Source organism: Photinus pyralis, unplaced genomic scaffold, assembly GCF_008802855.1.
Source record: "Photinus pyralis isolate 1611_PpyrPB1 unplaced genomic scaffold, Ppyr1.3 Ppyr1.4_LG2, whole genome shotgun sequence".
In the NCBI taxonomy this organism is placed as follows: Eukaryota; Metazoa; Arthropoda; class Insecta; order Coleoptera; family Lampyridae; genus Photinus; species Photinus pyralis.
The window spans coordinates 7,132,381-7,157,487 of NW_022170403.1; the positions used below are offsets into that span (position 1 = coordinate 7,132,381).

General features: G+C 36.5%; 2 protein-coding genes across 3 annotated transcripts; one reads left to right on the forward strand and one right to left on the reverse strand.

Moving 5' to 3' along the window:
* The first annotated feature begins 267 nt into the window (after positions 1-267).
* On the forward strand, positions 268-4,506 carry LOC116163400 (anaphase-promoting complex subunit 4). The gene is made up of 5 exons (XM_031477301.1): positions 268-455; positions 506-643; positions 941-1,095; positions 2,529-3,257; positions 3,315-4,506. The coding sequence occupies exons 1-5, from the start codon at positions 350-352 to the stop codon at positions 4,440-4,442; spliced, it is 2,256 nt and encodes a 751-aa protein (XP_031333161.1). The 5' UTR covers positions 268-349; the 3' UTR covers positions 4,443-4,506.
* An 11,737-nt stretch (positions 4,507-16,243) lies between these two features.
* LOC116163413 (natterin-3-like) lies at positions 16,244-18,095 on the reverse strand. Of its 2 annotated transcripts, XM_031477321.1 has the most exons (5): positions 17,937-18,095; positions 17,678-17,884; positions 16,652-16,851; positions 16,459-16,602; positions 16,244-16,403 (listed from the first exon to the last, which is right to left on the reverse strand). In XM_031477321.1, the coding sequence occupies exons 1-5, from the start codon at positions 17,941-17,943 to the stop codon at positions 16,314-16,316; spliced, it is 648 nt and encodes a 215-aa protein (XP_031333181.1). In that variant the 5' UTR covers positions 17,944-18,095; the 3' UTR covers positions 16,244-16,313. The 2 variants fall into 2 exon arrangements, with proteins under 2 accessions (XP_031333181.1, XP_031333182.1); XM_031477322.1 differs by lacking the exon at positions 17,678-17,884 and having other exon boundaries at positions 17,937-18,094.
* Positions 18,096-25,107: the final 7,012 nt, after the last annotated feature.

The window sequence follows — 25,107 nt, forward strand, 5'->3', positions numbered from 1 at the left end:
AACCACTCTAATCCCGCACGTCCCGACTCAACCAGTGCATTGTGAATGGGGACGCCATTCGGAGGACGTATTGTTTAAATAGCTTAATATTGCGTATTCATAAATGGTATTATGTATGTTCTTGGTAAATTTAACTATCTAACGGTATTTATTAGCTTCCCTTAGGGGAGTTGGGGGTTCTTTATGCCACACCCTGTATAAATGACACCGTAATAACTGTACCACCTCCATTTGTCTGAGGCGGTTTATTGACAACTTCCAATTATTTGTAGCGTTTATAACCCCACAATTTCTGTGTGTTTACAAAATAAAAATTTTAAATTAAAAATTTCAAGATAAAATTGGAACAATGTCTCAGGTTATAAAGCAGGTAGAAGAGAGAAGTGTTGCAAATGAAATCGATATGTTATTGTGGAGTGATCGAATGGATTTAGTTGCAATTGCCAATTCAAAAGGCAAGTGTGAGGTAATTGTACATTTTTTTCCTAACTGCAGTACGTTTTAGGGGAGGTGGCGTTGCATCGACTATCGTGGGCACGAGTTTGGTGTCTTGCTCCGCCCTATGATTATGGTACTGTAGTTACTGATATGGCGTGGCGACCTGATGGTAGGATTTTAGCCGTTGCATATTATAGCAGTCACAGTAAGTATAATAATGTGTATCAAACAGTCTAAAGTTAGTCTAAAGGAGGTTTGCAAGAAAATTGTTGCAAATGAGCCCAAAACAGAAATTCATGCATTCTGTTAGACTACAAAGTGTCCAAAGTGATGATTTTAAACAGGTAACAGTAATGTTTTGGTTGAGGTTTTGGTAATGGTAAACACAACCAACTTGCTAAAGTTTTGCAATAGAACTATAGCATTAACTTTAGCACTTTTCATTTGCTACTTTTGTTGAAAAGATGATTAAAGCTGATTATTCTCTTACTGAATATTATAGGTCACATTTATTTAATAAATGTGGAAAATAAGAACATACTTCATAAAGTGGTATCGGCTCATGCAGAAAAAGTGACGTGCATATCATGGGCTCAGGAAAAATCAGACCTAAAACAAAATGAAGATGAAGATCCAATTACTTACACAAAATATCCAGTAAGTATGACTTAGGAGATTATTTCAAGAGTTTAGAATAACTGTACCTCTTGGACCATACAATGTACATAGACTGCTGTGCACACGGGGCCAGATCGGGAGAATACAGAGGATGTATTGCTGTACGGAAACTTTGTTTATGGCTAAATACTGCTTTGCAGGTTTGCCAAGATTAACAGTTTGGCTCTGTGGTCGATGTAGATGACGCCTCGATCATCATGGCCTTGCTCAGCTTGGCTCTTTTTCATCTTGAGAGAACTTGTCTTCCAGCAATTATAATCCATATACAGGGTGGTGACTTGCATAACGCATCATAGGAATTTCAATGTAAAATTCATAACATGCAATTATTGGCTCCCCAAATTATTTTAGAGCAAGAATGTATTAAGGTTTTTTGTAGAAAAAAAATGTTTACGCCATTCAACCGTATTAGTTTTCAATTTTTTGCATAATAAAGACGGAAAATTGGAAAAATAAAACCCCCATCTTTTTCAATAATCTGTGATGCCATGGAATTTTATAACACAAAAACAACTCAATGACAAAAACTACGCCAATATCCGTCATAAAACAAATCAAATTCTATCAAAACGTATTATATTTAGAACAGCGAATTCAACATAAAGAAAGATCAAATTACTAAAAACGGTTTCCTAATATAACAATTTACAATAAATGTTCGAATAAGTCACCATTAACTGCAATACAGTAACCAAGGTCGATCATAAAATCCATTTCGAACTGCTGCTAATTGATAACTGGATATCTTTTTGTTTTAGAAAATTCCATGGCATTGCAGATTATTGAAAAAGATTCGGGTTTTATTTTTCCAATTCTCCGTCTTTATTATGAACAAAATTGAAAACTAATACGGTTGATTGACGTAAAAATTTTCTTTCTACAAAAAACCATAATACATTTTTGCTCTAAAATAATTTAGGGAGCCAATAATCGCATGTTATGAATTTTACATTGAAATCCCTATGATGCGTTACGCAAGTCACCACCCTGTATAGAAGGATGGAATTATTTAATTTACGTGGGCTTTTGCGTATACCTTTCTGATTTTGCGCTATTTGCAGACTAGGAGTGCAGAAAAAGTTCCGGATCTTAACTTTAAAGTGGTGCATCTTGGAACATGTAAAAGAGAATACTCTTGTAGTTACCTCAACCACTCATTTTTTTTACGTACTTACTGGTTACATCCTAACCCTCGACTTCACCTTAAAATAAAGTACTAACTTCTTTTATTCATAATATTGATTTTGAGATCTCTGCATATCTAATGATCATTTTTTTACATACATAAGAGCGACCATAAAAGTGTGACATTTTTTTTGCTGGATAGACAAACTTACGCTTCAATGGAACTCAATGTGAACTGTTTTTATTAATTTAAGTTTTGAATATTACTAATACTGGTATTTTTGTAGGATCACTCGAGCAAATACGTATTGGAACTGTCGCCGCTATCTAGTTTAAGTCCTACGATGACTAACCTTCAGGATGAAAATACTCATTCAAATTTATTTCACGAACAAAAAGACTTAAATTTACTGCTTGTTGGTACAGACGAGGGCCATTTGCGTATGAGTATATTTGGCCAGTTTGTGTGTGCAGATCTGCATTTAAGTGATTACCTGGGCCAAAAATGTTCAGTGATGAGTGCCCATTTATCTAATGATTTAAGTACATTGCACGTTACCGTCAAATGTGAATCAAGTGTGAAAATTGTTATACTAAAGAGTGACCTTCTTAAGATACACTCGAAGGAAATATTTGCAATCGCCATAAAGGATGCCCATCTTAATAACCTCGTTTCTTACCTTTCAAATATAATTGTCCTCATCAAGGAAAGTTGGGAAACCAGTTTACTGGAAATGGATCATAAATTATCTTACTACGCTTCCCTAGTACCCGATGGGGTATTGTCGGCCGAATTTTTAGATTTGTTAATGTTTGGAATCACTTCTAGCAGAATGCAAAAGTTTCTGTTGCAAGATTTAACAGAAAAAGGCTTAAAAAAGTTTGGCCAAGTTATTGAAATGTGCTATGCAAATATACAAAAGCTGTTACTAAAACATGTTACGAAAGCAGGCCAAAATATCACATTTCATTTGTCCGAACTGAGAGGTATGGCAAGATTAGAACATAACTTTAAGGTAAGTAACATTTGTCAAAACTATAAATCCAGCTTTAAAATGGATTCGTTTTTTTAGGAGGTGGGACTGTCGGAAAATGCAATTACAGAAGCAGTTGGTGCAAATGGAAGTTTTCTAATAAAAGGAGGGGAAATGCACCAAATAATAAATCATTTCATGATCAATTATAAAGCTTTCTTCAGGTGGATCTATTCGGAAATTATACATTTGATGGATGAAAAAGTGGTGCCTGAAATGCCCAAAAATACGCAGCAGGATGTAACGCACATCATGGAGTTTGTACTGAATTTCGACCACATCATGCCATATGGTCGTCTAAATGTTGGGAAAAAGAATTTCACTGTGGAAAAATTAGGGCAATATTTGAATGATTATCCATTACGTATACCCCCTGAAACTGATGAAAATATATGGGAGCAATTTCTTAAGAGAAACGAGTGCTTTAACGATGACCCACATTTAATAAAACACTTTCCTAATTATTCATTAATAATGCAGTTTAAACAACTGGTAGCATCTATAGAAAATATTTTTTCGGCCCCAAAAAGCTTGTTAGCGAATCATTTTTCGGTTTCACATATAATAAATTGTTTAAGTATCGAAGACAGTAAGCCTTTGTATTTATCAGAAATTAACAATCATTCGGATTCTACATATATAACATTTCTTAATAAAACCTCACTACTGGCTGACGGATTATACTTTTTGGAATTATTTAATGGTTCCAATAAAGTGCACGGAGTATATTTTTACTTTAAACATTCCGATAATTACCATAATTATCCAGTACTTGATATAAAGTTTTATTCTCAAAGTATTTTATCTGTTCTCCTGCAAGATACAAATTTGAATAAAAATGGTATTCTATGTCAATTAAACGTATCATTTCTTAAAGAGAAACTTGTTGAAATTGACTTGAGCCAAGACGTCTGCAATCAGAATTTGCCTAAGTATAATGCGTTTGAATTGGGTACCCCTTTACAGAAAATTGTTGATGGTATGCCATGCAGTTATTTCGCAGTATCTGGTTGTAGACGAGTGTCTATTGTTCTATCTGAGAATAGGAAAAGGGTGCGACTGTACGAAATGGAAGCTGAAGAAGATGACGATGAAGATGCTGATATGACCAACAGTGCAAGAGAAAGTGATACCAGTATGCAGGAGGACAATGTCGTTAACGAATAAGCGCCATATTAAAGTATACTTTATTGTTAAGTATGTATGCTAGCTGAAAATAAAATTGAAACTTTTTGAACCACTAGCTTTAATCACTCGTAGGATAAATAATTTGAATTTAATGCAGCTTAATGAAGATCACAATTGGTTAAACATCTCTCAAATGACTCAAAAGTGTTCAAACTTCAAATACAGTTCGCCCGTTATAAATTTACCTAGCGCACTCGTCTATTTTAAATAGTTACAAGCGATATTCCCAGTGGCCGCGCAATACGAAAGGTATAGTGTTCGCCCGACGCCCAACCTCAAAAAAGACCCGTCAAATTTAAATGGACATTTTTAATTGGCCGAATTTTCAAAGCCTGTACACGCAAAACTATTTGTTGCCAATAGGGTAGATGACAAATTTTTTAAAACCTGTTATAACTGTTCGTACACCTCAACTATAACTTTAAAATATGATATTACAGCAAAATAAACCATATTATTGCAAATGTATGCAATTTGAATTGTAGGTTTTTATTTTAGCGCCAAAACGCTGTTTTGTGTCATGGCGGTGTCTGTGACGTCACAGTCCTGACGGACAGTTATAAACACATAACCCCAGCGTAAATAGTTTAAAAGATTTCGTGATGAATTATAACTACTATAAGTGGTGCCCTACCATGATGGATACATATACATGTGGCGCAGCTAAGTATCCCAGGCGGGTGATTGCTATGACTCCATGGATAAAGTCTGATCCGTGCTACCCGATTCCGGTAAATCCGGTTCAAAGGATGCTGTATCATTCAAATGCTTCATAGAGTAGAGGAATCCAAAAGGATTCTCGACGATTGCTCTTAAACATAATATAGAAAACTATATTAACATGAGTAGCACATTTTTCACGTACGTTTACTCCTGAGGTGTGCGGTATTTTGAACAAATTTCGATTCCGATTCGGCCATTTGCCGATACAGGAGTAGAGTTTCGAATAATCGGACTCGATCATGACTTGTTACACGTGATAAAGGAGACTCAATCGACACTAGTACTCCGGGTTGTGGAAAGCGTTAGGGACTGACCACTCCAGTTCACTTAATAGGGTTTGGACTCTGAGGGGTTGTAAAAGTAGCTTAATGGTAGAGCCAAGAGAATAATTTGTGCGTATTATTTTCCTGGGAAATTTTTCATGGTTCTACTGGACCAGCAATTGAAATCCGAAGGGATATAAGTGTTAGCTGCATTTCGCAATTATATGAAGACTACTACTACTGCTGGAAGTATATTAAATTAGACACCAAATAAATTGTTTATATCCGTACCCAAAAAAGAAGGAACGTCTCGCGACAGTAATCACTTGGCTGCTACGCACATGCGCAGAACGGTATTTCTTTATTCACATTTCTAAATTTAAATTTAAAGTTTTGTGCATTAATGGGAAGGTGTAATACGCATGTGCGTAGCAGCCAAGTGATTACTGTCGCGAGACGAACGGAAAAAAGAAGCCATACGGAAAAAGTGGCACCAGCCTGAAGTTACATTCGCTTTTTTTTTAAGGACATTCGCTTTTGGGGTAGTACCAACCTAAACGGGAAAACAAAAAATAACTAGGACCGGGCTGAAGTTACATTCGTTTTTTTTTGTTTTTTTTTAATCAATGGCCATCTAAAGTGATGGCACCGGGACCAATTCTCATCCCCTTTTCGGAAAATAGCCCTAAACCCCCGACAAATTCGTCCCCGAAGTTGACAAATTCCGCAAGTGTGTGAGTGAGTGAGTTTTGCACGCGGAGGATAAGGACGCCGTGGAGGCCCAAGGGCCCACCTAAATCCCCCTACCTGTAGTTTTTCGAAAAGTGCCCCACAGTTCGAGAAATTCCCTTTTGTTTGGTCAATGGCGCGGTATACGAATAATGCAAGTTGCAATTCAAAATTGATTTATTAAAATTGAGCGAGTTTTGCACGCGGAGGATAAGGACGCCGTGGAGGCCCAAGGGCCCACCTAAAACCCTCTACCTATCGTTTCATACGATCAGCGGTTCTTATTATCTTAGAAATTTAGATTTGTGGCCCTGAAGAGGGCCGTTTTTTATCAGCAGAACGCCGGCCGGCTAATCCTTTATGGCACGTCTTATCTCGCGTTCCATGGCGCGCAACCCTAATACGTTGGGATGGATTCCGTCCGTGTCAAACCAATGGATGCCTGGCCGATGGAAAATTCGGTTTAGGTCAGCAAGAACTAGACCCTGTTTTTCAGCTAGAGCTGTAACAGCTTTGTTGATGGCGGCAACGTTGTGGTCACTTCTGGTTGTGCGTCTATTGGGTGGAATTGTGCACAAGACGATTCTTACGGACGGTTTCATCCGCTTGAAGTCCCGGATCAGCCACTTCAGCGTTCTTCTAAATTTCGGTTCGTGGAACTCCTTCCTCGCTGCGTCATTGGTCCCTATCATAATGACAGCGGTGTTCACGTCGCTGGGGATACTCCACACGCTTCCTTTTGCAGCTGAAGAACTCAAACGGCGCCTTAATTGATCAATTGTCTGCCCACCTACACACAATTCCGCACACCACTTTCCTTCTTCATTTTTGAAAGAGTTGATCTCACTCACTTTGCAGAGCATCCTTCGCAATATGCTGTCCCCCAGGTGAAACGTCATGATCAACTATCTCTCATCAACTGTTTCCAACGACTGGTTGTAGGTCCAAAATAAATTAATTTGAGATATAATGACAGGGTCATTAGGTAACTGTGTCAATTGATTTGCTGCTATCACCTCTCGTATACCTACTTTCCATTCTTATCTGGTTTAAAAAACTAAACTTTAGGTTAATATAATCACTATAAAATTGAACAAGCACTAAATTAAAAGACGTAGACAAACGCTATAAACGCACAGAGGATCGCTGCTTGAACCGCCAATTAGGATAATGACGTCACGCGCTCTGATTGGCGTTTGATATCACATGACAAATGTCGTTATTTTTTAATTTTATTTTTACTTAAATATAATCATTTCTGGTGTACATTACCAAATAAAGTTATTTTGCGATACCCTGGCACCTTACTCTATCTTATGAAACAGACATTTGTTTATTCTTTTTCCACTGTCATGTACCCTATTGTAATTGCCGTGTATGATTTGACATCCTTAACTTTAAACTTAGCTGTCATTGCATTTTCTATTTACCTTGCCTTAATTTACTCTTAATCTCATTTATAAAAACAAAATAGCGTTTTTGGAGATTTGAGCTATCGAAAGGTAGTGAGCTTATTTTTCTCTACCTAAAAAATGACCTGCCAACATTTTGATCAAAAAAATTTGTTTTTATTATACTTCATTGAAATCACCTTATTTACACCTGTATTAGAAATAATGGTATCTGGCCTTTTCCAGGCTAGCGCACGGAATAGTTATTTACATTATAAGTGCGGGAACAGTTATTTTGCAGATGAGCGCGAATCAAGCAAATACTGTTCACGCACGTAACATGTATTCTATTTTTTGCACGGATTATAGTTAAATCGAATTTATATAAATTCAAATCCTTTTCGCGATATTTTTGCGACATTATAATTCTTTTGAAAAAATCAAGTCCTCTATGCCGATAAAGTAGAAATTTAGAAATTTAAAATGACAATTTATTGTTCAAAACTTCTGGTTTAAGCTTATTTTTGCCCGTGTACCTAGTATAGGGAATGATGTAAAGTGTATTTATATTTTCTTTTTTACTCTTCCATAATTCTACTAGTTTATGATCCGCACTAAATAGATAATTTCGTTGAATTTTTAGGCACTAGTGCGCGAAAGTAGATTTTATTTTTTTTATTTATTGTAAAATTGACGTTCCCGACGTTCGTGTCTTATTGGGAAAACGCGATTTAGAACGAAGGAGTGCAAAAAAACTTTTCCCGGCCCCTTTGATTCTTTCTGTGCGCTGAATATAAATACCCAAAATATTGCTTTAAAATACAAATTTATAGGGAAGAAAACTAATTTTCAGAAAATCTATATGCGTTGTAATGTTTCATATGTAAGTATTTTGCGTTTTAATTCGTAGATGCTTGAATATTTAGATAAACTTCTTTGAGAATTTGTGACATTTTTTGACGTTTCGTCAACCTTATCTGAAATCATTGAACTATATACTCTGTAACTGGAACGGCATCGAGCGCCAAAATCGCGTGCCGCAATGATTTTAGGCAACCAGCATAACGTATGTATTCTCATCCTTGTCTGGCACGTTGTTTTGTATTGCATATGCAGGACCGATCACACGTATTTGGTTAAAAATACAGATAAGTACATAAACTGGGAGGTTGGGGCCTTAGAAAGATAAAGATAAATGCTTTCCGATGCTTTTATAAGAGCCAATATCTATTTGTTAATGGAATATCTTAAAATATATACTTAATAATGTGGTAAACTGCGCCATTTCTCACTCACACACTCACATACTTGATTCTTGTAGTTACAAAAGTATAATGTCAACTAATGTCATTCATGGTGGCTCGACGCATTCCATTTGCTTATTAACGTAAAATATAGTATATTAAGTATGGAGAACGGTAAGGGATTTTTACCGTTCGAAGACAATTGTTTGGAGGAGGAGCGGAGCGACGACTCCAATTATTGTCTGAGAACGGTAACCCTTAACGTTCGACGTGCTTATAACATTTTTTGCGCGATCGAAATTAAAATTATCCAACCAATATAAATATGCACTAAGAAATTAACGAGCAGAATAAATCGAAATAATCGAAGTGGTATGGTGTACATCACTAGGTAACCAGTTTAAATGTCAAAATTGAAATTAATAATTTCATAAAAATGTGCATGTGTCTGATGTAGTTTACTAGCTTTGCACTTCCTTTATGATTTTATGAGCGTCTTGCTATAGGAAACAACAGCACAAATTGTACGTTTAATGTACCTAACAACAATTAAAGATTAAATGTTTTTAACTTTTTGCACGATCGGTCATTTCTGACTATTTACCATGGGTGTTTTCATGACAGTACGTAGAATTTACCAGTTGCTATGATTACGACGACGCCAAAATTACTTACCGATCTAAAAACAGAACAGCAAAAATACTTACCGACGCCTTTTTAAAAATCAACAGTCTTACATTACATTTGTGTTCGTTTGTAACGTACCCTTTACATAATATAATATTAGCAAGGAGGTACCTAATATTTTACAATTGGCGTCGAGGTAAAAGTAAATCTAAAAAAGCACTTTTTTTCAGAATGAATTGAGTTTAAAGAATCATGGTTACTTTAAGAGCAAAAATTCAATTTACTCGTAGTGGTCACTGCAGCGCAGCCCGATCTTGTTTTCGGAACTATACCTTGACACATCCAACGTAACTACCAAATACACAAGTTATAGTGTTGGTGGTGCCATCGACAGTATAGAAGAATTCAGGGCAAATACCCATTGGAACATCTACAGTTAGCGGCTTGAGTAGTGCACAAGTGCAAATTTCGTTGATAAGCGAAAGGTTTCTGGCGCATCTAACCACGGTAATTGGACCAGACGGTTAATTGCGCTACTTATATAACCCAGTTTTGTTCCAAGATGAAACGTACACCGAGTTATATGAGGTCAGAATTACACCTTCTACAAAAGGTCTCCCATATTTTCCGGAACTCACCTCTATGGCCCCAAAAAAACTCAAGACCTGCAAATCCTTCGGAATATTTCGTAGGGAGATAATAGTATATTGAAAGACAAGTGTTACAATGCGACCTATTGTAATGGCGACGCGAAGCGTAGCCACGAGTGTCCGCAAGATAGGAGTATTACAATCAAGCATTGTAACACGCGTTTTTCATACTATTTTTTCTATTTCGGTGCTTTAATTTAATTAAAAAAATCATTATCAGAAACTATAGGGAACATTAGAACTAGCATGTTTTATGTTGGGAACACTTTTTATGCCGTTAAGTTTTAGGTTGGCAGCGTAGTAAGACTGACATTTTGAAGTTCAAACATGGAAGTACCCAACGAAGTAAGAACGGCTCGTGACAGTAATCACTTGGCTGCTACGCACATGCGCAGAACGGTATTTCTTTATTCACATTTCTAAATTTAAATTTAAAGTTTTGTGCATTAATGGGAAGGTGTAATACGCATGTGCGTAGCAGCCAAGTGATTACTGTCGCGAGACGAACGGAACGAAGAACCTACTTGTACTAACTAGTAACTGCCAACTTAAGAGATGAGTTACCAAAGAAAACGACTATAATCACTGTCTTTGTACAACTGTTTTAGGCCGAAAACAGTTGTACAAAATCATCATTGTGACACCGAAATAGAAAAAAAAGTTTTTCATATGTAACTGCTTCTACACCATTAAAGCATATGTAGATGGATATGGATGTAGAAAATGCAAACCGTGATATTTTCTACTCTAACTTTTGTGATATACCTGTGTGATATGTGTATGCTTTTATATTTTATCTTTACACTTTGACGCTTTCTAATGTACAGTTCATTGTAGGCCGAAGGAATCGGCAATAAATAAAAAAATCAATCCTTGAAGGTATTTTTCGCCCCATTAGTGAGCACTCAATAATAACGTTGAGTGAAAAATTAAATAATAAGGAACTTCATATTCAAATTAGTAAGTCAAAACGGCTTTATAGGTTTTGGCGGCGTTAACGCTTTTCTTCATATGATGCTCTCTAGCGAGTGGAATGCCCTATTGAATTAGTATTAAAGAGTGGGAAAGAAGAATTATCATTTATAAGGACAGTATAAATGAGTGTGAGGTACATTAGTAAAGAAAACTGAGCGGTGCAAATGCCGTCATGCGCAAAAATATTAAATGCGCGCGTCGAGGTTGAAAAATGTTATCAAAACGTACCCATGAAATTGAATATTTGAATTTTTATTATAAAAATGATTGCACGTAGGTATATGCAACATAATTCATGACCATTCTTGCAAATCTCTTAATAACTTATTTTAGACAAAAATAAGCAAAATGTAAGACGTAGTATAAACCATCCCATAAGCCCACATGAGTGGAACAAGGTAAGGGATACCTACCTCTACCCATCTCGCTCTCACAAAAATTCGCCACGGCCCCTGGTAACGGCTGATTACGGGCGATGCCGTTCCAGTTACAGAGTACCTATATAGTTCAATGTCTGAAATAAACTAATTAAACAAATAGCCTTTGAAATGATTTGAGAGTAACCATGACAACGCATTTTCTATAACTGTCACAAAATAAAAATGTTAGCGAGTTTGTTGTTTTTTGTTATCGATTTAAAAGAAGTATAATAAAAAACATCGTTCATTACACGTCCAGAAATGCTTTTTCCGTGCTTGCATGACTTCCCGTGTTCGGCTACGCCTCGCACGGGAATTTGCCACGCGCGCACGGAAAAAGCCTGCTTTCCGGACTCCTAATGAAATATACTATTTCGGCCAATTCGCGACTTCATAAGTTGTAACGAATTTTCGTTTATATGGCAGTCCACATTTCAATTCCCAATGTGCGATCAACTTTTTCTTCACTGCAATAATTTGCAGTCTCTCGTACCTTCACATGTGATTTTTACAAATCAAATAATTTTAAACTCCTGATGCTGTGTGCTGAAAGGTCAATATTCAAAACATGACGGTCTGTAACTTAGTCATGTCAATAGGCGCTTTCTTTCGGTGATCCAAACGCGTTTGGATTGTCAAATCACGTTCTTTCGAAGTGTGATCTTATAATCATGATTCATGATTGCTAAAATCGTGAACAAACTGAACATAATAGTTATTTATGTATCAAGGGCATTAAGGCGATATTTATGCCGAGGGCGACAGAGCCCGAGGGCCTCTGGCCCGAGGGATTGTAAGTCGCCCGAGGGTTAAATATCCAGTAATGCCTGAGGTGCATACAACGTTTTATTTTTCATCGTTCCAAATAATGCATTTCCAATATACAAATGTAATGATTATTGTTAGTGCTTCATACGAATCAAGTCTTTTTTTATTACATAACTCCGTCAATATATTTGACAGGCAGTTTGAGGGCATAATGAGAGGGCATAATGGATTGTCATCTCATTATGCCCTCTCATTATGCCCTCGGGCGTCATAGACTGCTTTATATATCTCATATGACAGATATAATTGACATATAATAGGCAAATGAAAAATAAAAGTTTTATGATCACGAATTCCTAACCTATAAATGCAAGGATATTTTTGTTCAAATGTTCGATTAGTGAGATTAGTCAATATTTGTAACTGAAGAGGGGCATAATTGTGCAAGTACTTCCACTTGTATTTAAATTATTTTTATAATCCAAACAAAAAATACATAATTCGAATGCACTACGTAAACTTAACCATACTTTGATTTAAATTCGCGCGTTCTTTCGTAAAACGTGATCCTAGGAATCACGATCTCGAAATCATGATTGCGAAGTAGCCGAAAGAAAGCGCCTATTGTGACATGCGATTTTTAAATTTCTCGGATTTTGTAATTTTTCGTACTTCCGAGACTAAAGTGACAACTTCACTCCGTTATGACAAGTACTGAAGTGTCACTTTTTGTCCCGCCGGGATTAAATTTGGACGAAAATCCCGGAAGGATGAAATTACTAACAAGGCAATTTCAATAGGTTGTTCCACATTTTGTATGCGGCACTACTTCTTAAACGTATGGTACTGCTCCTCATATAATTTTTTGGATTTAGGTGGTATCAATTCTTTACCTAGTTTGGCTGCTGTTTATCAAAATGAAAAACACCTTTGTCACCCACCACCAAATTTATGACACTAGCAATGACAGTTTCCAAATTATTTTTGTTACCATAGCATAGGGATTGTCGTACCAACGCAACGTTCCTATGGTAACTTGTTAAACGGCGATTTTTTGAAAGAACGCGTTCTCTAAAAAGGGCCCCATTCACATGCGGATATGTACGGCGAATCTGTACGGCGGACAGATCCGCCTTGAACTACACACAAGCGGATATGTCTGTACATGTATACACAGATCACGGACAAATCTTAATAGACGAGCAGGCGGCGGCGTTCTCTCACTATTTCAGTTCGGTAGTGCTAGCCCCTGGGTTGTGTGGTTTTGAGTGCTGTGGTAATTGCTATGGATCATAAGAAGAAACTGACAATAATTGCAGGATATATAGTTTTATTTGAAGATAGGAAACAAAAGAGACTGTGGTCAAAACAGTGGTTCTTGAATCGAAAAAGTACTCTCATATGACTTTACTTACAGATTTGGAAACGCCTCATGATTTGCACAATTTTTTGCGCATGGACAATGAGACGTTCGCCCAATTATTGAGAGGAATGATACGCATATGAGGCAGTTACCAGTAGCACAGATAAATTGGGTATTTTTATCTGTGCCAATAGAGAGCGATTAATTGCCACGCTACAGTAGGTACTTAGCAACTTGAAGGAATTTTGAAGACATAAAATTCAGTTGTTCAATCTCCCCACAGCTTCTTGGGAAAATTATATCTGAAACTTTCAAATAAGCCACCTGCCTTGGCAGAATATGCTCGGAAATGGCATAAAATTATTTCATTAGTAGTTAGGTGTACTTGGTTGATGGAGTAAGCACTACAATCTTTACCAGTATTTAAATTGTTCCCCAAAAATGCGCATTTTGATATGGAATGTTAATATCACCGTAGTCTTCAAATTTCACTTTTAAAATATCACAAAAAGGTAACTGACCGGATTGTATTTGACTAACAGTTTCACCATCAGTTCCACGTTGTTCCGCAATATTACTTGTAAAGTTACTGTTCAATCACAGATTAATCTGGGATTAATCTAGAATTAAACAATATTAATTAAGTAATTCATGTAATATAAGTAGGTATTAAGACATCATTATTATGCATAGATATAAAGCCGCCTTACAGTCTACCCCAAAACTATCTTGATCTCATACTGAGATTAAACAGTTACCCAAAAGATCACTCAAATCTTTAGCACAATTTGCGCCTGCATTTCAAAGTAATTTAAACAAAATATTTTTTTAAATGACAGTTTACCTAATTGGAGTAGGATTAGTCGCATTTCCATTTTGATTTCTTAAATTTCCAAACATATTTTCAAGAAGTTCCTAATTTGTGATTTTGTGTCCGACAAACAAATCCGTGAAACGACTACACACGTGCGTGTTTGTCGGGCTCGCTGTCCGTGCTCGTCGTCCTGATCGACGGATGGCGAGCAAGATATGTACGCCGAACATGCGGATACACACATACGAATTGATACGGATCTGTCCCACGTACATGTCCGCCGTACAGATCCGCCGTACATATCCGCATGTGAATGGCACCTTTAACCCCATACAGATTAAGTGTTTCAGTTTCGGAAGTACGAAAAATATCGTATATACCTTGCGACTGAAGTAGTGGTCTTAATGCCTCAGGTAAATTATGGTCCTCCCTTCGGTCGGGCCATAAACTTTACCTTCGGGATTAAAAGTACTACTTCAGTCCCGCGGTATATAATATACTATTGTGGCTGTGAAACGGGTCTCTTATTACATTGGCCAACATTTATTGGGAGTGGCTTAACTGCATCTGTTGGGTTAACAGATACTACATTTAACTACTTCCCTACAGTATGAAACGCCCTTTTATAATATGTATATGCAAAAACCTATGTACATTGTGCTGTGTCTGGATCAGGTTATGTTTATGGACAAGTTCTTGATGTATGATCTTAACGGCAACGGCTACATTATGTCTTTCAGTATAGTCTGTGCCGGCTAGTAATTTACAGCTTCCAGTTATATGGTCAATATTTTTGGTGGTTTGATGGCACTTTCTGCATGTTTCCGACTCGATCGTTTCTGTTACTATAAATTTTCTGTAGTTCCGATTTGCAACTTCTCTACTTGGGATGCTGCTTCTAACAAGTGTAAGCACGCCACCATGCCACCAACTAACATCAATTAACATACTATAAAATTAGGGAGCAAAAGTAAAACGGTGTGACAATCGTTTTACTTTTGCTCCCTAATTTTATAGTAAGTTAATTAACGTTAGTTACTTATTTGTAATGTAAACCTTTTTAGATCAAGCCAACTGCGGCTGTGTGACATGCCTTAAGCGTCCATAGTTTGGCTCATCCCGTGCGCTTAAGCTAAGCTAGCGCTTAAATTTGTCGGTGCAAACGGCCATAAGTCTAACTTAGGTAATATCTATGAATTCCACCCTAAATCGCGTGAGTTTTCTTGCTTATCTAAAGGGACCTTTACACTAGCAAGAAAACTCGCGCGATTTACTGTCGGACACTACGTACTAGAAGTACATAAAAAATATACCTATTGTTAATAAAGTTTATTAAAGACAATATTTCCTATAAGTAAGTAGGTAGTTAAATCATTTATTAAAATTGAATAAATATTAACTTAAATATTCGAAAAATGTATGATAATGAAATATTTATTAGGATTTATAACATTTTCTTTTATAATTAAGAACGTCTTTAATTATTATCAGTCAAATAAGTCATTGTTTCTGTTACAAACAGTTTAAATAATCTGTTCATTTAAACCATTTTTCTCAGTGCATTAGCATTAGGTCTAAGCTTATCTTCCAACTTGTCTCATGGTAAGGAACGCTTTTAGAAGATCATTGAATTTCAGAGAGATTAGGTATGTAGATAAATCAAATTATAATACTATACTCTCGATGGTTTTCTTTAAAGACCGAAAATTTTTTGACCCACCCTCGTAGGTATGGGCAACTTGTTTATTACATTTTGAGAATACTGGTCTAGCGAAAACTGAAAATGTAGATCTGAGCAATTCAAAATATCAAAATTCAGATAATCACAGATTTATTTACAGTACAAAATATTAGCACACGTCGAAAGTAATATATTGTAGACCCTTACATCCGCAACACCAAAATTTCATAATCGCAGAAGGTCATTTCTTGACTATCGTAGGGAATATAACAACAACCGTGGCTGGAGTGAACCTAGAAAAATACAGTTTATTCAGAAAATCAATGGAAAATATAAAATTTCAGGTACCTTTCCTACGGTATGAGCTCCATCATGCCATACTCTCCCAATATACAGAGGCTCTCCGGATTCGGTGCGACCACCTTCTACTGCACCCGGAGGAATATTTCCAGCGGATGTTGGAACCCAATCAAATCGTTGTTCACAAAGCAACTAAAATAGATCATTAATAACATTTTATATAATATCTAGTTAGGCATACTTGAAAGTTATTTTTGACGTGTTCGCAACCACCGTACGCCACATATGCAGTGTGTCGTTCAGGAATTACTTTGGCGGGAATCCAATCACCTTCATGGTAAGCGCGCCCAACGTAAATTTGACTGCCGTCTTTATCGACGCCACCATGAACTGCTGTTGGTGGAACCATTCTATCAGCGTTCCAGTCGAGCCAATAGTATGCTGTAATATTAAAAATTCTTTACTATTTGAAAACGGTCTCACGATACGCCGGAGATAACTTACGGAACATTACGTTCACGTATGCGCAATGAAAGTTCACGTTAGCAATATTCACAATGCGTGTCCTTTAACTTTTAGGTTTAGAGATATATGAAAGATAAATAGTTATATTAGTTTTGATAGGAGGCGTAATTACCCTCCATAGTGAGCGGAGATTCCGTGATTTCTCGTTAGGGTTGCCGCACATTTATCCGTTCCGTCACGTCGCCCACGGTTCGCGATAAGGGACACTTATGAGTCGTGACGTAACGTGACGGAACGAGCTAATGTGCACAAAGACGTTTACCTAATTCAATGTCTTTTGACGGAACGCTACGGACAAGTGTGCGGCAACCTTTATCAATAAACCCAGTAAGCAGATTATGTATGTAAATGTGGTAATATGCCATAAATATACCGGACCACTAATTTTATAACATTCCTACAGTTTATACCTATATAACAATACCTATATATTCAACAATGAAATTTATGCGCAATTACCTATCCACCATTCCAAGCTTTTTCTATCTAATCGTTCTATTGTTGTTTGCGCCATAATTTTACTTATATATAAGTAGGTACACAAAAAGTGTACCTACACGATAACGAGAAGTGTAAATGTAAAAGTAAACGTGTACCTACCTACCAACCTATAGGTGCAAGTCACGTAAATGATAACGACCCAAATTTACATTTGTGCATGATGGATGTCATATGACCGATAAGTAGGTTAAATTATTCAGAATGGTGTTAGTTCATGGCACAAAAATCGAAATTCTCTTACCACTTTGCCCAGTAGTAGTTGGACTGCTCTCTTCGCGGGGGTAAATTGGAGCAGGGTACATATTAGGGGGTGGCGAATAATTTGTGGGTTCTGGATAAGTATGTGAAATATGGTGTGGTAAAGGACATCCTTCAGAAGAAGGTTGTGGATAGTACGGGGCGGTAGGGGTGGAAGAGCAAGTGAATTCTGATTTAAAACCGTATTCGTCTAGAAATAATGCACCCTCTTGAATCTAAGATAAAGAATATTGGAATCATACCTGCCATTCTTGAGATTTGAGTTTTATTTTAATTTGACGTATGAGCGAACACTCAAACACTGACGTACTAGTCGTATCTGTATCACATTACACTATTTATTGCTATTTGTTCTGGCAGAAGTGATTAGATAAGCGTCCTTGTATAGGTGTTTTGCGTATGCGCTTCGTTCTCTAATTTATAAATTCTCAAAATTGTTAATCTTTTAATTTAAAAAAATATAGCCCATCGGGCATAGGTACAAAGTAACAAATTGACAAAATCGCGACGATGTCGAGCGGATAGGGTTGTTAATTTTGTTGAAACTTAATAAAGGGGCGTGACCATGGCTTTCTCTAATTGGTACAAAAACTTTTACGATTTTTATGTTTAAATATATGAATATAATAATAAGTGCCTAGTGGTAATAAGAAAAACAAACTATAATTTCATATTTTCTAGTTTTGGTTGACTGCAACATTACTATGATTAAAGACTGATTATCACGTGAGTGATGTATCGATGACTAATCGCGACTTGAACTTCACCCAGAAAAAACTTTTTTACTATAGGTACCTGAATCAAAATCTCCGTTTTAAACACTCAAACGCGTGCGAAAAAAGGCCTTTAAAGCACACGTTCAAATTACCTTTGCTTCAAACTTTATAATCATCTTCATATCACCTGCACAGAAAATCCTCAAACTTTTAAGAAATTAGTAAGAAACTTTTTACTAAGTAGGTACAGCATATTACATAGTAGACGGTGATACAGACATCTGTGATATAAAGATAGGTGACTAAAAACTTTTTAAACTTTTTGTACATAATTATTATTTTTATGACGTTTATAAATACACAATGTATAATCACAAGAATAAATATTACTACTACTACTATTACTATTACCTTACTATTACGTGCTTTAAAGTATGGCTAAGTAATGATACTTCAAGTATGACTTTGAAACTGGGAATCTGGGTGAAATAAAAAATCCTCTTAGGTCGCTTTTTGTAAATGCAGAACATTTCTTTGGCTTGTACCTATCCTTTAGTTGCAGCGTAATTTAGAGTATGCTTCCAAATCTGTTCCATTTTTTAATCGCAGCATTGTTTGAAGTTTTGAATGAATGCACCAAAAGATAGAAGATTTAAATACCTACCTTTGACATTTCCTTCATATATACCAGCATTATCGATGCTTTAAGACTTTATTCTTAAGTAACTACCTATTCATACATGGAAACAACTTTTCATATTCTTTATAATAGGCTTTACTGGATTTGGATTTTACACCTACCAACGTTTGTTTTGATTTTAGGTAACAAGCGATTTAATGGACGATGTATTATCTGTTTCAACGGAAAAGCACTTGCAACGTTAACTCGTTGCGCGTACTTTAAAGACTTGATTATACACTTGCATCTTAATATACTATTGAGAAGCGGCAAATTGCAAATTTTTTAATGATAATCTTTTTGACAAAGTTGCTTGCATAATCATTTCGAAACTTCCCCGTCGCGGCCGGTGGTCGATAGAGAATGGCTTTCGAATCTAATTATATCGACCAGTTTGATGTAGGTTAGTAGGTATCAGCATAGTATAATAATAATATGTGTTATATTATGGTATCAGGTTCAAGTGGAAGCGCAGATCAATAATTGTTCAATTAGAAAGATAATATGGTAAAGTAAACAATAAGGCCCGTGGCCGCAAGCGTCACCTTTTTACACAGGCTGCTGACTGCCTACAAAACCAGTAGCCAAACTCTTGACAGAACAGCTTCCTATGGCTCAATCCAAAAATAGAAGAGTGTCTTCAAAAAATAATAAGTTTAAACAAAAACGTTTGCCACGAAAGTTTATTATTTTCCGATGTCATGTAGAGTAAGAATATTCAAAGGTCAAAATTAAGTTGCCCTTCACTTTATCGGAACTGGTACCTATAGTCCAAAAGAAATGATCCTATACGCTCTCGGCTGAACCCCAATTCGTTTCGTGTATCCAGTTAAACCCCAATAAATGGAATGGAAATGTTTAATGCACATTAAAAAGAATTATCACTTGTTTAGTACACATAGGGATTATCACTCTTACGACACTAGAGGATGTGATGAGATACGTTCAAAGTTCTACAGGACAAGCAAATCCCAAAACAACCCTCACTATTGGTCACCTAAATTCTATAACAGTATCCCTAAAAGTATAAACAAGTACAAATTGTGCACAACCCTTGTGCAGGTAAAGCGTATTATTAAACACCCCTACGAAATTTCTTCTATAAATAAAAAAAATGGCACTGCACATCCTACACAAAACCAAATTTGGAAAATGGCGCTACATTTCCTTTTATTCCAATAGGGAATATGCATGTAATTTTTTTAATTTTTTAATCGCTTTTTTACATCGTTCTAACATAGTAAAAAGAGTAGACACTGTTAGAATAATTCAATTTAACTTGTAAAATAATATTTAAAACGTTGACTTTATTCGATGTGTTTAAACGCCGCCACATTTTCAGCGGGCCTTGGATGACGTCACAAGCCACGACCAGTATTTGTTTACTTTTAGTGTTGAGTTATTTAAACAGATTTTCAGTTGTAAATAGCTATTCAGACCATGGAAAAAGCTAAAATAGTATATTGAAAGACAAGTGTTACAATGCGACCTATTGTAATACGACTATCTTGTGGCACGAGTGGCGACGCGAAGCGTAGCCACGAGTGTCCGCAAGATAGGAGTATTACAATAAAGCATTGTAACACGCGTTTTTCATACTATTTTTTCTATTTCGGTGCTTTAATTTAATTTAAAAAATCATTATCAGAAACTATATGGAACATTAGAACTAACATGTTTTATGTTGGGAACACTTTTCATGCCGTTAAGTTTTAGGTTGGCAGCGTAGTAAGACTGACATTTTGAAGTTCAAACATGGAAGTACCCAACGAAGTACCTACTTGTACTAACTAGTAACTGCCAACTTAAGAGATGAGTTACCAAAAAAAACGACTAAGTATAATCACTGTCTTTGTGCAACTGTTTTCGGCCGAAAACAGAGTTGTACAAAATCATCATTGTGACACCGAAATAGAAAAAACCATTTTATAGGTATTGTCTTGTACAAAAGTGCAAAAACACTATTAGAAATATTCCCGATAAAGTGTATTTTGCAGTTCCAAAAGGACGACTCCCAGAGCGTTCTCAATTTTTTTACAGTTAGTGAACCCTAAAACAACCTTTTTCAACAATTGTGCCGTTGATTCTTGCAAATCGACGGACTATGCAATTTTGTTTCAAAATCCGATGAATTTTCTTAGTTAACAAATGGAATAATTTCCAAGAAATGTAAATCTATAGTAGGCGAATGGAAAGCTCTCGAAAGACCTACATTAAAAAAATACGTCCAAATCCGAGTTCACGAGAAATCAGCTTTTGACTTCGGACTTGTTTTCGACACAACAAAAAATGATTTTGCAAATCGGGCCGCATCGAACGATTCTTTAAAGGGTGAGCTTTTTAATGCTTCTATTTTACCAAAATGTATGATTTTTATTAATCAGAACGCCAAGGGCCTATTATAGAGTTACCTTCCTTGTTATATTTCGGGAGTTATTCAATTTGTTAGTTAACTAAAAAAAATTCCACAGTCCATCAATTTGCAAGAATCATCGGGACAATTTTTGGAAATGGTTGTCTTAGGATTCCACCATCTGTAAACAAATGTAGAACGCTCTGGGAGTCACCCAGTTTAAAAGACCAAGTATCGTTTTGTAAATTTGTTTATTTAATTATGCAATAACTATCAAATTTACGGTGATCGGGTTTGTCATATTGTTTTGTTATCAAAAGAAGTGACCAAATACGGATTTTCAAAAAGATCGGATGAATTTTACTTAGTAATAACCAATTGATCATGTTCGGGATTGCTTTTTTATATTTTTCCATAAAAAACAATAACATTTGCAAATGAACGTTTCATACCCATTGTATCTTATAGAAAATTCAATTCTAAACCAATTCATTTCTCTTCATTTTTTCCCTTAGAGTAATAGTTAACGAGATAATTGAAGTCAAATGCGAAAAGAAACGACATCTTGCCATTTTTTCATCGTTTTTTGTTTATACATAACAATATAACAGCGGATGTTTTTACATAGAAGACATTTGATTTCGTTGAGTGAAATGACAACACCCAGCTCAATCTGCCCAAACTGTAATTTGACTGCACTAAGTACTTATGACTATTGCCCTCAGAAAATTTCAACCAATCATATTAATGCATACTACAGAAATCACCTAGCAACAGACAAATATCCTCGAGTATTTATGCACTTGTGCAATACCCGCGGGTATTGCTTATGTGTAAATACCTAAAATGAAACTTACATAAATAATTCCAAATTGTATTAACGAAAATTACAATTTGTAAAATGGCAATTTGTAACTGAACCCATGCTTATTTTCGGTTTCATGATGCTTTTTGAAAAACCATGTCTTTGAAAGGATCGAAACAAACATTATATTCTTCTTATCTTGCAAAATTTTTGTCGGGCAATAGTCATCCCGTATATCCCTCGTGCACGCCAAATACCAGATCTGAGTATTAATATTCAGGTATTTGGCGTGCACTTGGGATATAATACTTGAATATTGAGACAACAAATGCGATCGCGTGGCATTTGACGTCACTTTCATTCGTCCAATAGTGAAGCGTTTCGCAAATTTGAATTTCGTTCGCTTATTTTGCACTTTTGAATTAACATTTTTAGCAATTAAAAACAAACTAAATCAGAAACTAATGGTTTAAGTATAATGTCACGACAATAAATATTTGCTGGAGAAAGAATCAAGTAAATTTAAACCACATGCATATTCCCTATTGGCTATGTATCAAATTTCATTTAAATGCCTCCGTAAATAAGAAAGTTGGTAGTGCGCATGCGCAAAACGAAATTTTGAAACTGGCGTTGAATTTGGTTTTATTCCAAGTGGCTATGTATCAAATTTTATTTACATGCCCAATGGTTATATTTCTTCAAAACGTTCCAATCGCACTTTGTAGGAGCTTTCCTTTGACAATTCAGTCTTAAGATATAAGGAATGATAACCGATCACGAGAAGGGATCGAGGAGGAAGACTATGGTTAGTAAATTAATTCCTTTCGTTGAGACCTTTACACCCTCCCCCCTTCTCCTTCCACCCCGTACTTTGATGAGAGGACAGAAAGAAGGGCAGTAGTTTGTAGAAAACTGTTCCTTTCGTTGAGACCTTTAATTAGAATACAATGAAAATTAATTTTTAACCCCCCCCCCCCCCCCTCAGACCACGTCGCTCACTGATGTCGAAAAAGCGTCGCACGGGAAAGTTATACTTTGTACAAACCAATTTATTTCGATGAGACCTTTCATTAGAATACCATGAAGAGTAGAACATGTGTTTACCCCCCCCCCCCATTTTCTAAAGTTTAACTTGGCACCACTAAAGGCATGCGTATGCAAAATCTGTGACCAATTGGTTGTCGTATGTAAGAGTTATGCACGTTTTACTTTCAAAAACAGCATCTCAGGAAATAATTCATGGGGGGGCCTCTCTTTTAGACAGCGAAATTTGATGGTCGTTTGGCACACCTTCAAGGTATAGACTACCTACTGCAAAAAAAATCCAGGACTCTAGGACCATTCCCCTAGTAGTTCAAAACGGTAGAAGTGGTGTAACGGATTACTGTACAGTTTTCCGTTACAAGAATGGACACATACAATATAGATGGCATCACTAGTTTTATTCTTGTTATTTGTTATAAACTTTATTTTATTTGGGAAATTCACAACCATTTAAACATATTATTTTTGTCGTTATTTAGCGATTGCAGTTGTATTGCGAATGCGAGATAATTTAAATTATTTGTCGTCAATTGACGGATCAATAGGGTCTTCCTGAAAAAAAATATTGTAACTTTTTTGTGTCTTACTGTAAAGTTTATAACCTGTAATTAAACATCTCATATACAAAACTTTTTTTCCTAATTGCAGCATGTCAATAAACAACATATAATATCGTAAAACTTTCAAATTTTGTCATGCATCCGACGACATGCCGATATTGGCCGAGCGTCGCATACGTCACTACGCGGGTTGCCGATCGGGAGTTATATTAGTGCATGACACTGATAGGAGTTCGATTCGGCTTATTATGGCAATCTGCCATAAACCGAGTTCTGACTGGTTCGTAAAGGGGCAGTTAGATAGTCTGCCAAAGGTTGAAGTGTTAATGGTCGCCGCCTTTTTCACGAAAAGTGAGTTTTTCCATGCCACTCGTTTGAGTGGAGTCAAAGCCCAGAAGCAAATCTGTTATGGTTCATAGGAAGTATAACATCAAGTTATGTGTGTATAGTGCAAGGTATAGTGTAGGTACCTAATACAGTATGCACCTTATGGGGCCCCTTCACGTGCATTCCCGGAACGACGCGCCATCGGTTTTGGAACGAAGCGTGGAGCGCCAACTTCTGGCGCGTTGTGCAGTGAATAAACTACACGTTCGCGCCATTTCATTCATTCCAGAGTGGTACTGTCGATAACAAGATGAGTTTGGTAAAAAAAAGATAAATTGCAGCTGTAATTCTTCACAAATATATGATGGATAACGTAAATGAAGAGCCCAAGAAGCGGAGGAACAGGTCCAAGCCATGGTATTTGAAGAGACAGAAATTTGGCGATTTGATTTTATTACAAGAAATTAATAATACCAATCCAGAGGATTACCACAATTAATGTCACACCGCACAGCACACAAACAAACCTACAGGACTTTTGCTAATGTAGTCTCTCCTTTTTCCTCTCCAATGTTTAACAGCGCATCCTCTTCTAACGGCGCGAAGGGAAGGCGCGAAACGAAACTACACGCTCGCATTTGGCGCGCGGAGGCCTCGCGCCACGCCAGGAATTCAAACATGTTTGATTCCATCGCTCCACGCCAGGCGCGTATCATTCATGGCGCGAGGATGAACTACACGCACAGTTTTGGATTGACATCACTCCAAAACTTACGGAGCGTCGTTCCGGGAATGCACGTGAAGGGGCCCTATTACGGATTTCAACGAGAAAATTAGGGTGTTGGATATGTGGAAGTGAAAATAGAGAAAAATGTGTGCGCTGTAAGGGCACAGATATGCCCAGAACAGAGTTCGAAGTAAATCAT

Bases quoted from the DNA above. Each gene is read 5' to 3' on its own strand.
- LOC116163400 (XM_031477301.1), top strand. From the start codon at position 350: ATGTCTCAGGTTATAAAGCAGGTAGAAGAGAGAAGTGTTGCAAATGAA. The intron at 644-940 runs GTAAGTATAATA...TGAATATTATAG, and splicing joins TGCATATTATAGCAGTCACA to GTCACATTTATTTAATAAAT. The intron at 1,096-2,528 runs GTAAGTATGACT...GTATTTTTGTAG, and splicing joins TTACTTACACAAAATATCCA to GATCACTCGAGCAAATACGT.
- LOC116163413 (XM_031477321.1), bottom strand. The intron at 16,852-17,677 runs GTAAGAGAATTT...TTAATATTACAG, and splicing joins AACTACTACTGGGCAAAGTG to CATACTATTGGCTCGACTGG. The intron at 16,404-16,458 runs GTACCTGAAATT...GTATTTTTCTAG, and splicing joins GAGCTCATACCGTAGGAAAG to GTTCACTCCAGCCACGGTTG.